Source organism: Mastigoproctus giganteus, chromosome 6, assembly GCF_048544385.1.
Source record: "Mastigoproctus giganteus isolate SK-2022 chromosome 6, ASM4854438v1, whole genome shotgun sequence".
Lineage (NCBI taxonomy): Eukaryota > Metazoa > Arthropoda > Arachnida > Uropygi > Thelyphonidae > Mastigoproctus > Mastigoproctus giganteus.
In genome coordinates, this window is record NC_143580.1 from 91,480,382 (window position 1) to 91,494,618 (window position 14,237).

The 14,237-nt window shown below is 37.8% G+C and overlaps 1 protein-coding gene across 2 annotated transcripts in view; it reads left to right on the plus strand.

The window, feature by feature from the left end:
- The window catches only part of LOC150084461 (cell adhesion molecule Dscam1-like), a 631,783-nt gene that overhangs the window by 539,478 nt on the left and 78,068 nt on the right, over positions 1-14,237 (plus strand). For both annotated transcript variants that reach the window (XM_090376086.1, XM_090376087.1), the window contains exon 14: positions 5,546-5,677. In XM_090376086.1, coding sequence (XP_090232212.1) covers positions 5,546-5,677 — 132 coding nt within the window. The remainder of the gene's footprint in view (positions 1-5,545; positions 5,678-14,237) is intronic.

Here is a 14,237-nt window from a genome sequence, read left to right on the forward strand (position 1 = left end):
GTTGGTTCTGTGGGTTTAAAGTTGGACAGCAAATGGATATTGGCTGGTGGCGGCACGTGTTCGGCCTGTTTTGAAAGAGAGAGCCGGAATTATAGAATCCAATTCAGAAGAACAGTGCCCATGGAAGTATCTGTAGAAGACGCATGCAGCAGAAACAGTACGTCTATGAGAAAGCGAGTGGAGAGACTCTGTTAGAGATGAATCATTAATTAACCTAACTGACCTCTTCTGAATGTAATCAAGAAGCGTGAGAGAGGTTTTGGGGGCACCATCCCACATGTGGAAACAATATTCCATGGCAGGGCGGATTTGCGATTTATACAGAGTGAGCAGCTGTTTGGAAGAAAAGTAACGCCGAGAGCGAAAGAGAAAACCAAGTTTTTTAGATGCAGATGAAGCAATATTTGTAATGTGCTTGTGCCAAGAGAGATTAGAAGTCAGGGTAATCCCCAAAAGAGATATATCATTTTGCCTAGAAATTGGAGTGTCACTAAAGATAAGCATATGAGCAGAAGAATCCTTTTTGCGAGATATAACACAAGACTGAGTTTTAGAAGGGTTGAAATCAACTAAGTTGTCTTTGCCCCACTGGAGAATTACCTGAAGATCGGCACTTAAGGAATTGGTAGCAGATTTTCGAGAAGTTGAAGCTGATTGAACAGGGCAAGGTTTCTCAAAATGGAAAGTGGAATGCAATGTGCTGTCATCGGCAAAACTATGGATAGGATTTCCAGTCAATGGAAGAAGGCCATTAATATACAAGAGGAAAAGAGTGGTGGAAAGAACTGAACCTTGGGGAACACCGGCATTAGTGGACAAGTTAGATGACAGAGAGCCATCTACCATCACCCTCAGTGAGCGATCAGAGAGAAAACTGGATAACCAATTACTAAAAACAGTTGGAAAATCAAGTGGAAATGGACATCGTTAAGATTAGAATTGAGTCCACGTATATTTGTGAAATGAATTAGGAAGTGCTTCGGAGGTTTAGATCTTTTCGCAGATAAGCTTGCTCTATTAGTTTGACAATACGTGGTGTATTCAATAGCAAGAAAAAGTGGGTGAGACATGCTGTATGAAGTAATGAAATTTTTCGATATGGCGTCCATATGATAAGAATATACCCAGATCCTTGACATGACGTGGCCTCGACAATGCTCCCCGCATACACACTACTCGGACTCCCTCCAGTCACTATCTGGGAGAGTAGAGGTAGCAAGATTATGCACTAGTTGATTCGGAAGCCTCCTAGAGAGTTACCAATAGGTTCGGTCCGGTGTACTAACTAGCGGCCGGCCTGCGAACACCGTTTTAGAGCTGGACCCCCGAAATGTAAGGAATATTGGATCTCTCCAATGTGTTCATCATAACCTCAAAAGTCATCAATCATACTGCATGATGGAAGAGATAAGGAAGGGTTGACCGGAACTTAGCTCTAGAGACTAAACATGGGTTCCACCACTTCAAGCCTCCAATAAGCAAAGTGGTGGTATTGCACCGGTTGATGAGAGTCATCTACCACCTAGTACTGCCTGGTAACACAGAGGCGGCATTCCTCCATGTGGTGTGGGCGCCACACTTCGACCCCTGCTTACGTTGGTTCACACCTGGGTGGTCACCCCCCATGTACTTGTGCATGGAGGTTATACCCAAGATTACTAACAGTCCCACCACCCTGACGGTGCAAGCAGAGGATTTGGCTGTCACAGACCGTCTGGACTTCGCCGAAATTGGGTCAACTTGACTTGAGTGTCATCTGAATATCAGTTCCATCAGCGTTTTAGACTCCCAGATAGCAAGTGCAGCATGTCTGGCATATCTGAGAGAATGTCTGTGACAACCTCATGGACCATGGTGACAACCTCAAGGACTATTGTGGGTTTACAATTTTTCTATTAGACTTTTCTTTATGTATCTTTATCATGCCAATTCATCCGATCTTGTGAACTTGTTCTGATCCCACAGACTCTCTCAGTAGCCACTGTTCGTCGGGGACTGTTTAAACACACGCGACCGGAGCTTGGAACAATTTTATGTTCCTAGATTCCCCGAATGTATAAGTCAATTGCAACATAAGTATGTTTTGAAGTCCTACCTCTGCTAGGGTCAGGGATTGCAGGCCCCTAGTCCTCTCTTTATATGGGCTCTGATTTTAGTAATATAATCAGTCATACGTAATCTCTGTGTAATATGTCATACAATAAATGATTAATGAGGGTGCCGTAGCCTAGTGGTCAGGCGCGCAGGTGCATAAGTACACGTGCCTTGAGTGACCGGGGTTCAAGCACCGTGACTACTGAATACGGTGCTGTTTCTTGTATTCTCTCTATCTTCTGAACTCCTCTGACCGTTTGGTCTTCCCGGAGTATAAACAGAAAATTTAAAATTTATTTATAAGTTGATTGATATTACAAAATAATATCGATGCAACTTATTAATCATTTATTGTAATTCTGGTCAATTTATTATGTTTATTTCTTCTTAAAACGTATTTTTTATATGCGAATTTATATGACTGCCCTCATTGCTTACTCTCTTCACTGTCTCAGGAAAAGAAACAACGTTTTTATTGTTTCTTTACAGTTTTCTATGGTTGGACAATCTCCCTGTTTTGACCATTTGGTGTAAATCATAATGGACCTACCTCGTTGAATTTACGATAGTTATTTCTAACCTTGTTTCTTTGCTGTTGTGTCCTTACTTCATGATGTACTTCATATACATTTTAAATGTATATGAATGATTATGTAAATGGGAAACTGACAACGATACGGGAAATTCATTCATATCAGCTACAAGCGTTAGTGGTATAGCGCTATGTTTCTAATAGTTTTTTCCTAAAATTTCTGAATGGTACTGTCAGCTTCTTGGACTTTCACACTGCAGCAAACGTTGACTTCCTTCTTTGGTTAACCGATTTTTCTTTATTGTGTGTTTCATCACTCTTTTCCACTTATGCTTTGAAATTGTATGGACTTGTCGAAAAGGGGGAAAAATACATAAACAGACCATTGAAATATACTGAATAATAACTGATGACGAACAGTTAAATGTTAAGGCATAGTGACATGTACAGTCTCTAATTATCTTATGCTTCTGACCATATTGAAATAGTTATGAAAAATTGCCCTTCGCAGTGTACTCAATAACATCACATTAATATTGGAACCATTGTATTTGACAAGTCTCTCTGCGTAGCATATGCTGCAATTAACTCATCAAATGTCGTATGCTACGATGTCATAGGCTGGCCCCACGTTAACCTTTCACAAACCAAAGTCAGAGTAAAATTCCCATTTCGGAAAAACATTTGGTACAGTGACAACATTATGCACAGAAACAGTTTGCTATGGTAATAATATTAGTAACCAAATAATTTTTATCATATTGCTTTTTTTTTTCATTTTATGGTTCATATATCATCATCATTTTTTTTTAATTTACTCGTACACCTGAATGTTACACTAGGATTGTCTAGAAAATTAGCAGAAGCACGCGCACGCATTCAACTATCCCGTGTATTATATTCGTGAATTGCATGTGTCTCTGGTCGATTTGTTTGTTTTACTGGACACAAAAATCCAATATATATCTATATATACACTGAGTGATCACTGAATTATGACGATCCCTATGGTAACTGAATGCGACCCGTTGACCACGTGAGGTACGAAAGTGTGGAGTTAGTCGACCTACGTAGCATAGATAAGGTGTCAGTGGTTCAGTAGGTAGTAAAATTCCGAGCGTGATGGGTAAAAGGAAGGATTTATCGGACTTTTATAAAGGACAGATTGTGGATGTTGGACGAGCTTGTGCCCCGATTTTCTAAACGGCTGAACCGGGGGGGGGGGGTGTTCCGAGGGCCGCTGTTGTTAAAGTGTACCAGGACTGGCGTTAAAATGGTCAAACAACGACCCGACGGCAAAAATGCAAAGCTCAGCGAAAGGTTGATGTTACAGGTGAGCGCCGGGTCCGGCGTTCACCTTAACTCACCGGAGTGCTCATGTCTGTTCTATTTTTGATTTTCGCTGCATCAGGACCACCGCTGTTCAATTCCCTGCATTGTCAGTTCGATCTGGGGATCGGTGTGGCGGACTGATCTTACGATCCGATCGATTCTCCTTTGCGGCGATTTGTTTATCGTTCGAAATGCAGCGATTCCCTGACCATTATTGGCCTTGTGGTCCTCTGTCGAGATGGGGCATAATGGTCAGTCTATTTTTGTTTTATTGTAGTGGTTTAAATCTCTGTTTGGTGACATTTCACATAAATTTGGACCTGGTGCTCGTCAGAGGGGGCACCGTTAAATTTCTATTTAATTGGCTTTTAAATTTGAAAGAATTATTTTCGTACACTTAGATTTTCTAAATTAATTTAGAGTTTCTGCTGCAATATTTTTACTCTTATTACCCCTCTCTTCTCTCCCTGCTTGATTTGAATTTAGGTTTAATTTCGCCTTTTCGCTGTTGTCAAGCCGTACTGCTGGCATTATTTTATTTTTATTTTAATCCTTATTCTAATTTATATGGTTATATTTCAAGCATCATGTAGAGGAATATGCTTTTTTCTGCCTCTGATGTGTGCTGTACCCTCCTTTTTATTATTTGATATTATGAAATATTCCGTTTTCCAATTATTTCAACATTATTTAAATATATATATATAGGAGACACAGATGTTTAAGAGTGTTATTATTCAGCACGGTTGGACACTCTGCACAGCAAATAAAAAACAGTAAATTCTATCCTTTATATAAAAAAGTGGATTCCGAGAATGTCATTGTGCATGAAGAATTAATGTGAAGTAGGTCTGACACTAATTAAACCACGTAATTGCTAAAGCAAATTCTGTCAAAAAAAATGTGACAGTGTATTGTTAGTAAGATAAAACTCCGACATAATGTAACCACTTTGCTATTGATGGCATTTCTTTAAAAAGTGCTTTTCCCCCTTATGAATATACTTACGCCATTGATTCTTTTCTGATTTGCCTTGTGATACAATTCAAAACAAAAACCAAAGGCGTCGTCGTTTTTAAGTGGATGTATAGTGTGAAAGTTTAAGCCTACTAACTGTCATATGTAATTCTTTTTTCACAAAAAAAAAAAAAAAATTGTCTAATTAGTGTCAAATCTACTTTGCATTAACACTTGTATTGCTTATATCTTTTTCCTGTTACTAATGCAATCGAGTAACTGCATAAAGAACTAAATATACTTGCGCTAAATTTAATTGAGAGCTCTTCCAAGGGTTGAAAGATACACCATCGCTTCTTAAAATGAAAGCATGGCTGTACCAATCGGAGTGACGACCATTCCTATTTGGTTTTGTTACACAAAAAGATTAGAGTAGGAATTTAGACCCGAAATTTATATAATTTACTTTATAATCTTTCACTTGGAATGCCCGAACACTTAAAGGTAGCCAGAGGAAAAGGAGAACCATTGAACGGTCTTATTGAAAAGTTCTACCTATTCACATTCTTTAAATAGCACTCAGACACCATCTTTCCTCTTTTCAAATTTTCTTTCGTTAAATATTTGCAGAGCCTCCTGATAGCCCCGAGGAAGTCAAAGTAGCCGAGACAAACAGCAGAAACGTACGAATCGCCTGGAATGTTCCCTATAGTGGAAACAGCCCAATTGCATTTTATATTGTTCAATATAAAGATGAAGGAGGTAAGTGAAAAAAAAGTTCTTTCGTAGTGTGTCAACAAATACTTCCCTTCCACATTGTGATAGATTATTCCAGAACGTGTGTCAGCCTTCTGAATGAAGTAGCTACACGATAATACTGAGGAAAATCGGTACACAGACTTTTTCATCGCCAGAGGAAAGAAGTACTCATAATAACCGAGGGAGAAAAGTGAACAAAATACTGAAGCGTTGGCGGTGAGAAAAAGTTATTTGTATTGGTCCGTATTGAGATAAAAATCAAAATAATACGTTCTAAGTTACAGCAGTGTCCACGCGTGCTGACACATCAACGCAATTATATGATGCGTGATTATACAAGGCTGCTTATTTTGTCATTAAGGAAAGCAATACGGAAATAGGGAGGGTTAAAAGCGAATTAAAGTTTAAAGTTAAAATAAACATTAAACTTAAGATCTGCTGCTATTCCTAAATGGTAAATCTCGACGTTTCTAAGCATCTGTTATTAGATGTAATAAGAGAGCCAGATAAACGCTTCTCTCTTCAAATGGTTGATCTGTAGATTTAATTCTTACATTGGACACTTCTTTAGATATTATAAATAAAGTAAATTACTTGCTTGCTACATGGACTAAGGATATAATCAAAGAATTCCTCATCTGAACTAATATCGCAGCAATAGGCAACAACGCTAGCACCGCTTTCGTATTTTAATTAGCATATCGTTAAAACCAATTTCATTTGTTCCTTTCCTGCACATATGTCTTCCAGCTCCAGAGAAGATAAATTTAAACATACTCGAAAAGCCGCCGCCCTAATTCTGAAAAAGTGTAATTCAAAAATTTAAGGAACGATATTCATTTTCGAAAGTTTCCACCGCATCATGTAGGAAGCAGTAGATATGTGCTCAGACTAATAACTGGGCAGACACACAATGTCCAGTTATTAGTTATGGACAGTTTCCTAAGTAATAGGCTACACGATTTTTTGCATTTGTAAATTAAAACTTTTTGTTATGAAGATATTTTGAAACATTTAATAGTTTAATATTAATGTTAAAATAGATGAGATATACACTGAGTTTGTCGAAGGGATGCTGATTCACATGTTGACTCAAATGCTTCCATCATTTGGTGCAAATCGAATATTTTCTGATCTCGAATCAGAACTCATGCCACTTCATCCGTAAGGTACCTTTGTAAAAGAATAAGAGACGTTTACTTAAATATGATACGTAGAACACTTTCGTATGATAATCTCCAGAAATTAAAACTAAAACAATTAAAAATTCGAAAATCTTACATTACAGTAAGAAATAATCAAAAATCAAATGAACACAATTAAAAATTAAGTAAAAAATTGATTTAGTGGAAAAAATTGCAAAAACGACTTTCCTTCTTTACTTTTTTTTTCGTTAAATTAATTTTTTACTTAATTTTTAATTGCGTTAAATTCATTTGATTTTTAATTATTGCTAATTATTTCTTACTGTAATATAAGATTTTCGATTTTTTAATTGTTTTCGTTTTAATTTCTGGAGAGTATCCAGAAATACGGAAGTGTTCTACGTATCATATTGAGGTAAACTTCTCTTATTCTTTTACAAATATTGATATCAACGTAGAACGTATTGAGCATTATAGTTCTGGTTCATACTATCCCCAAGGTACGTAATGGGATGAATTATGGTAAGAGGTGAGGCAAGAGCACTCAGTTCTCGTGTTCTTGGAACCAGTTCTGAAGAGTTTCGGCCTTGTGACAAGGCGTTATCATGGAAAAAGGATACACTGCAGCCATGAATGGATTTGCTTGGTCGGATCCAGATAACCTGTAGCATCCAAATGCTAATCCACTGGTATCAAGAGACCCAAATTGCACCAAGAAAACACTCCACACACCATTAATCTGCCATCACCAGACTACATCCCCAATTTTCGACACCTGGCAGGGTGGATCCATGAATTCGTGCTGCATTCTCGCCATATTCTTGATTCTCTCAGTATCAGATGCTGATCAGAGACTGTTTTATTTTGCTGATAGGTATGGAATGATACCCGCCTCCCATCCGTGACAAGGTACGAATACTTGTGCTTTCTGAAGTGCCTCTTTGATTTTTACTGTTGTACTGGGGTACCGAGGGCAACCTCCGTTGTCCTCTCGCATCAGTCAACTGTTTCCGACCACAGAATCGCTGTTAGGTAGATGTTATTTAGTTATTAAACTAATCACCATACCCAGCGAGAAAGTATTACCTGAATACCCCCAGCACGGTAGCAGTTTCGGCGATGCTCATAGCAGAGCGTTCGCAACGACTACTATGCCACTTTCAGAGTCACTTAAATCTTTCTTCTTTGAAATTTAAAAATTTTGAATTCGTTTCTTTTAAATTCTTAAAAAAAAGTAAAAGTAATAAAACGTACTTTCAGCTCATTTTTTCATATTATTTGATATTATCCTCGGTGAAATTGTGGTTCATCCAATACTTGAATAATTATGTAAGCATAACATTTTATCACTTTCTCCCCACGGTTCCCTCTAGCTGCTAATTTCTCAGTTTGGATTTTAACATAGCTTGATATAGCCCAAAATCCGATAGGGATTCTAGTATCTTCTTTATTTTCCCGGTATATACGTTATTGTACCTGAATATTATATCTTTTCTATATTTTGAAGATGCAAATTACTCTAGCCATCTTGATTGGACCTAATGGATTTTTATCAACTAGGTAGTACTCATGTTATTTTTGAACATATTACTTGTATTATTGAAGATTCACGCTGAAACCATTTAGTTTTCGGACAGATTAAGTAATAGTTGTACCTGAGATATTTAATTTAGTATTGGTAGTAGAAAATTGCATAATTTCAATAGTAGAAGTCAAAACAAATTTAAAGATTAAATATAAGCGGGACCAGGTTAATATAATGGTCATTTCATGCGACATACGTCGAGACCGAATTCTTAAATGCTCGTATGCATAGTCATCCAGTCGAGTGGAGATTCCCGTACTCAATGATGCAAACTTCATTCAGCCTTGTTGCCTACAAGAACCCGTGAGAGTATGTGCGATCATAATTGTCTTGAATATTTTTTTTTGCAACATAACTAACATGCTAGGCATTTCCTGAAATCACTACTGCACAATCGCTGCAGTATACTTAATTTCAACGGATTGTAAGGAAAAAGATGAAGTGGCTTTCTAGAATGTTCAAGCATCAAGGAAATTCCTTGAATCGTAACAGTTGAAGGACGCTTGGCTTATTCTCCAAGGATCTTGTAAGGTTTCATCATTTGATAGCTAATAAGCAGGACCAACAGTGTTGCAGGTAAGAGCGTCTACACTTCTGAGAAACACATACACACAGTTTAAAAAAAATCAATTAATGGTCTTTTTTGTGTGATTCCTTAGCAAGCTAAAGAATGGTGGTTCGATACAAAGACAATTTGTACAGTAAAATTGCTTTGCTGGAAGGCCGTCGTTTCAAAGTAGAAACGATGGCCAATGTACATCTTCTAGTCGGAAAATGCAACTTTACGAACATCTTTTTTTGTGTGCTGCCTCCTGAGCAAGTTAAGATTGATTTTTTTTTTTTTTTATTATGTAAACCCACAAACACGAGAGGTATTAGAACCTGCAGTACTTAGTACTGTGCTTGGGTTGGAGGTTGAGAAGACGAAAAAAGATATTTGTTGACACGGGACTTGAATTTCTGTAGACTGTAATTTTCAGGAAATACGTATGAAGGAAGGTTGTTCCAGAAAACGGCAGTTGAATGAATAAACGAGGAAGATGAAAAGTTGGTTCTGTGAGTTTGGAGTTGGACAGTAAATGGATGTTGGATGGTGACGGTACAAATTTGCACTGTTTTGAAAGAGTGGAGAGACCGTTAGAAATTAGTTATTAATTAACCTGGCTGCCCTCTTCTGAATGGAATCTAGAAGCCTGACAGAGGTTTTTGGGGCACCGCCCCAGATGTGGGAACAATATTCCATAGTAGGACAGATTTGAGATTTGTACAGAGTGAGCAGCTGTTTGGAAGAAAAGTAACGCCGAGAGCGAAAGAGAAAACCAAGTTTTTTAGAAGTAGAGGAAGTAATATTTTTAATGTGCTTGTGCCAAGGGAGATTAGAAGTCAGGCTAATTCCCAAAAGAGATATATCGTCTTGACTAGAAATCGGAGTGTCACCAAAGATAAGCATAGGAGCAGAAGAATCCTTTTTTCGAGATATAAGACAAGACTGAGTTTTAGAAGGGCTGAAATCAACTAAGTTGTCTTTGCCCCACTGGAGAATTACCTGAGGATCGGCATTTAAGGAATTGGTAGCAGATTTTCGAGAAGTTGAAGCTGATTGAGCAGGGCAAGGTTTCTCAAAATGGAAAGTAGAATGCAATGTGATATCATCGGCAAAACTATGGATAGGATTTCCAGTCAATGGAAGAAGAAGAAGAAGAAGAAGAACTCTTTATTGCATACAAAACACACATGCCGTACTCAATACCCTTCATGGCTACAAGCCAGGGGCTTACAGTAAAGTCTAATACAAGGTTACAAAGGCTAATACAATGTTACAGTAAAGGCTAATACAATGTTACAGTAAAGGCTAATACAATGTTACAGTAAAGGCTAATACAATGTAATAAACAAGGATGAGATAGAAAAAAAATAATATTTTTACTAATTATACAAGTCTAGGAAAGCAAATGAAAAATTTACATATGAACATATATACACAAGAGCATGTTATCATGTTAAATTATTCTCCAGGGAGCAGTCCTTTTACAGTGCTGGAGTCATCTGAGCAGGCGGAGAAAGTTGGAACAATGTAGTGAGGGAGTGATGGACAGGTCCTTGGGAGCAGGTCCTAGTGTCCTGTGACGTGGTCCTGAGAAGGAAGTGGATGGAGTAAGCTCTGCTTGTATTTTTTATCAAATGCGAAATTATAGAGGTCGCCATTGAAGGAGTATATGCACTGCAGCATTTGTACGGGTAAGAACCAATCGGATAACTTTAACCGGTTTGAGGTGGCCTGAAGGACTGGATTGGCCCTATGGCTTGGGATTGGGATCCTCCAACCGCAGTTAGCGGTTGGCATTATTTCGGACCCAGAAGTCTAGGTCCGAAATAATGCCAACCATCATTTTCACAGCAAAGAGAAGTCTTCTCTCATGGATAATGGCAGGAAGACGTATGATGTTTACAACTGCTGCCATCTGGGTGTTCCTTGGCGCAGGGGGAAGCCGAAATTTCCATATGGCCCATTTCAATAGCCAAAATTCGCCTGAAAAAAATCCGTCTCACATGCGTTGCGGCAGTTGAGGTCCAGAGTTCTGCTCTATAAAGAATGACTTCTGCTCCAAGAAGAAGGTCATTAATATACAAGAGGAAAAGCGTTGGGGAAAGAACTGAGCCTTGGGGGAACACCGGCATTAGTGGAGCAGTTAGAAAACAGAGAGCCATTTACCATCACCCTCAGTGAGCGATCAGGGAGAAAACTGGATATCCAATTACTAAAAACAGTTCGCACAATAAGATGGAAGCTTGTTTTGAAGACCTTTATGCCAAACACGAACGAAAACCTTTCAATTGAATTAGGCCATAAATGGGTAACATAAGTCAGAATATTACCAGTGGATAGACACTGACTGAATCCTTACTGGCGATTGTTGATCAGACGGAAGGTTTCTAGGTAGTTTAAGAGTTGACTGTTAATTGATTTCTCCATTACTTTAGAAAGAGTAGAAGTAATTGTGCCGACCGGGCTAGCCAGGTGGGTAAGGTGCCTGCCTGGCAACCCAAAGGTCGCGGGTTCGAATCCCGCCTCGGGCTTGGATCAAAGTACTGCAAAAACCTTGGGAGGTGCACTATGGCCACAGAAGCCGATGCGCCAACAACTACCAAAAAAAAAAAAAAAAAAGAAGTAATTGCAATGGTACGATAATTGGACGGGAGGGATTTATCACCCTTTTTAGGAACTGGCTGGATATGAGCAAATTTCCAACCAGAAGGAAAAACACCTTTGGAATAAGAAAGTGAAAACAGGAGACAAAAATAGGAGTAAGTTCAGGAGCACAGGTTTTGAGAACAAGTGGAGAAATACCATCGGGACCTGGAGCTTTCTTAGCATCAAGATTCGTCAAAAATGTAATCGTTCTGACATCCCTTTTGGCTAAAAACCACAGGAGGCATTGAATGGAGCGTGTTGGGAATGGTGGGAGGTGTTTTACCGAGATCATTAACACATGAGTTCGAAGAAAAATGGGATGTTAGCAGGTCAGCTTTATCCTTGGCTGAAGTGACAACAGAACCATCTGGTTTGGACAGAGGTGGGAGCAGAGGAGGGCAAAATTTGCGGCCAATAGCTTTGGCAAGAGACCAGGATGCTCGGCTACAATCAGGACAAGAAGCAAGTTTTCTACTCTTAGCCTGTTCAAACTCCAGTTTAGACTGATTAATAACTGCTTTACAATTGTTGCGAGCTTTGGTGTAGGCAGAAAATGAAACTGAAGAATTAGAAACAAGCCAATTACGATATGCAACATTCTTCTCTTGTGAACAGCCTTAGCACATTTATTGGAAAACCAAAGTTTTAGATAAAGGACGAGATTTTAAAATGGAGTGTGGTATAAAGGATTCCATTCCTACAAGAATAATTTCACTGACAAGATCTGAGTAAACGATGACATCAGAAGTTTTGAAACAGTAATCCGACCAAGGAAAGGAAGAAAAGAAATCTCGCAGGTCATCCCATTTTGCATTCTTGTAATGCCAAACAACACGAGGTTGGGAATAGCCATGAGATAAAGGCTCCATTGGAGAAGAGACAATCATCAAGTTGTGATCTGAGGTAACGGACCTCTCACTTCGACTGTATGCTTAGAAGGGTTGTTTTTGAGAAAAAGATCAAGTGTGCTGGCTGTATGTTTAGGATTATCCGCTATTCTTGTAGGTAAATGAACAATCTGTGCAAGGTCATTAGTAATTACAAAAGCCTCAGCATGCCCAACAGCTGGGTCAGTGTGACTAGAAAACGGAAGCCAGCTGGAATTGTGAACATTAAAATCACCAAGGAATATTACCTCACTGTTAGGAAAGTTCGACTGGAGAAAGTTATGTTGCAAAGAGAGGAAATCAAAGAGCTCCAAGTGATTAGTGGAGTTGGAAGAACGGTAGAGACAACAGATGAATTTGACACAATGAGGTAGAGAGATTTTAAGCCAGAGAAGATCAAAGAGAGGCGATTCCAAATTGCCAAGTCTCTGACATGGAATATCAGAACGGATATATGCACAAGTAACACCTTTGAGGCGAAAGGAATCATACAGCGAATAATTTGGGCATCTGAGTTGAGCAGTAGTTGAATCAACCGATAAAAGAGATTCTGTCAGAAAAAGTACATGGGGTTTGGCAGACTGCAAGTGGAAATGGATATCGTGGAGATTAGATGCACCTTTCCATAAATATACCAGATATCTACTCTTACAAACACCTATTCATTGCCTCCAATAGTTTGTCCAGTTCGTCACTGAATTTATTTAAATTATAAACCTCCACAACAACAGATGGAAGTTTGTTCCAACAACCAACCACCCGTCTGCCTGTCATTATCCACCCCTAGGCTTTACTGCCCAGGACTTTTAAGAGTTACGGTATTTTAAATTCTTCGTACTTTAGAGTTACACTGCAAATATTGTTAGAATTAGAAGTTTCTGGTACTCACTACAAACATTAAGGTATAGATCATATTAAGCTTGTGAGCATTTGGCGAATATTCGAAATTTATAATTTTTTTAAAATTATTTTCTGAAATGGAAATCTCTCTAGACTCCACTGAAGGATGCAGTGCATTAAAAAATGGTTGAAGAATACCCTGGAAAAGTGTTTTATAAATTCAGTGAAACAAACTTACGATTAATATAAAAAACTATATCTAGGGATAGTATAACCACTAATATATATATATATATATATATATTAAAAATGCGTTTCTACTTCTCTCTTAATTTCCAAAAGTAAGGAGATGCCTCATTTAATTTAGTATGATTTAAGTGATTATTTAATCAAATTCTAATGAATTTATTCACTGTTAAAACAGAACCCGTGATTTTTAATTTTGATTATGTAGTATTATCCTGATTACGGTATATCATTTTTCTTTTTGTAATTTAAATAAAAATAAATACAGGGTTAACGAAATTGATTTAATAAAAATTGCAATAATGTAATATTTTGTGTTTTATGCATACATTTCTTTGAAAATCTTAATAAGCCTCTTTAGTCTTTTCCTCACAATAAAGTGGTATCAAACCTTAAAGCAAAGCGTACATAATCCATCACAATGTAATTAGGAACCAAGTTTTAAAACAGTGAACGTTGATGTTATAATAATTATGCCTACAATATATTCTCTCTTGATCCCACATAATTGTACGTTTCAAAAACAAAAACTTAGATCTTCTGAAAGAAAAAATTTCTTTTAAAGAAATATTTGTGGGCAAAAATTAATTTCTTAAAAATATATCAAAAGAATTATTCATATTTTTATTAGAAGCTGTTTCGTGACCTTTTAAAATTTTCATTTGGA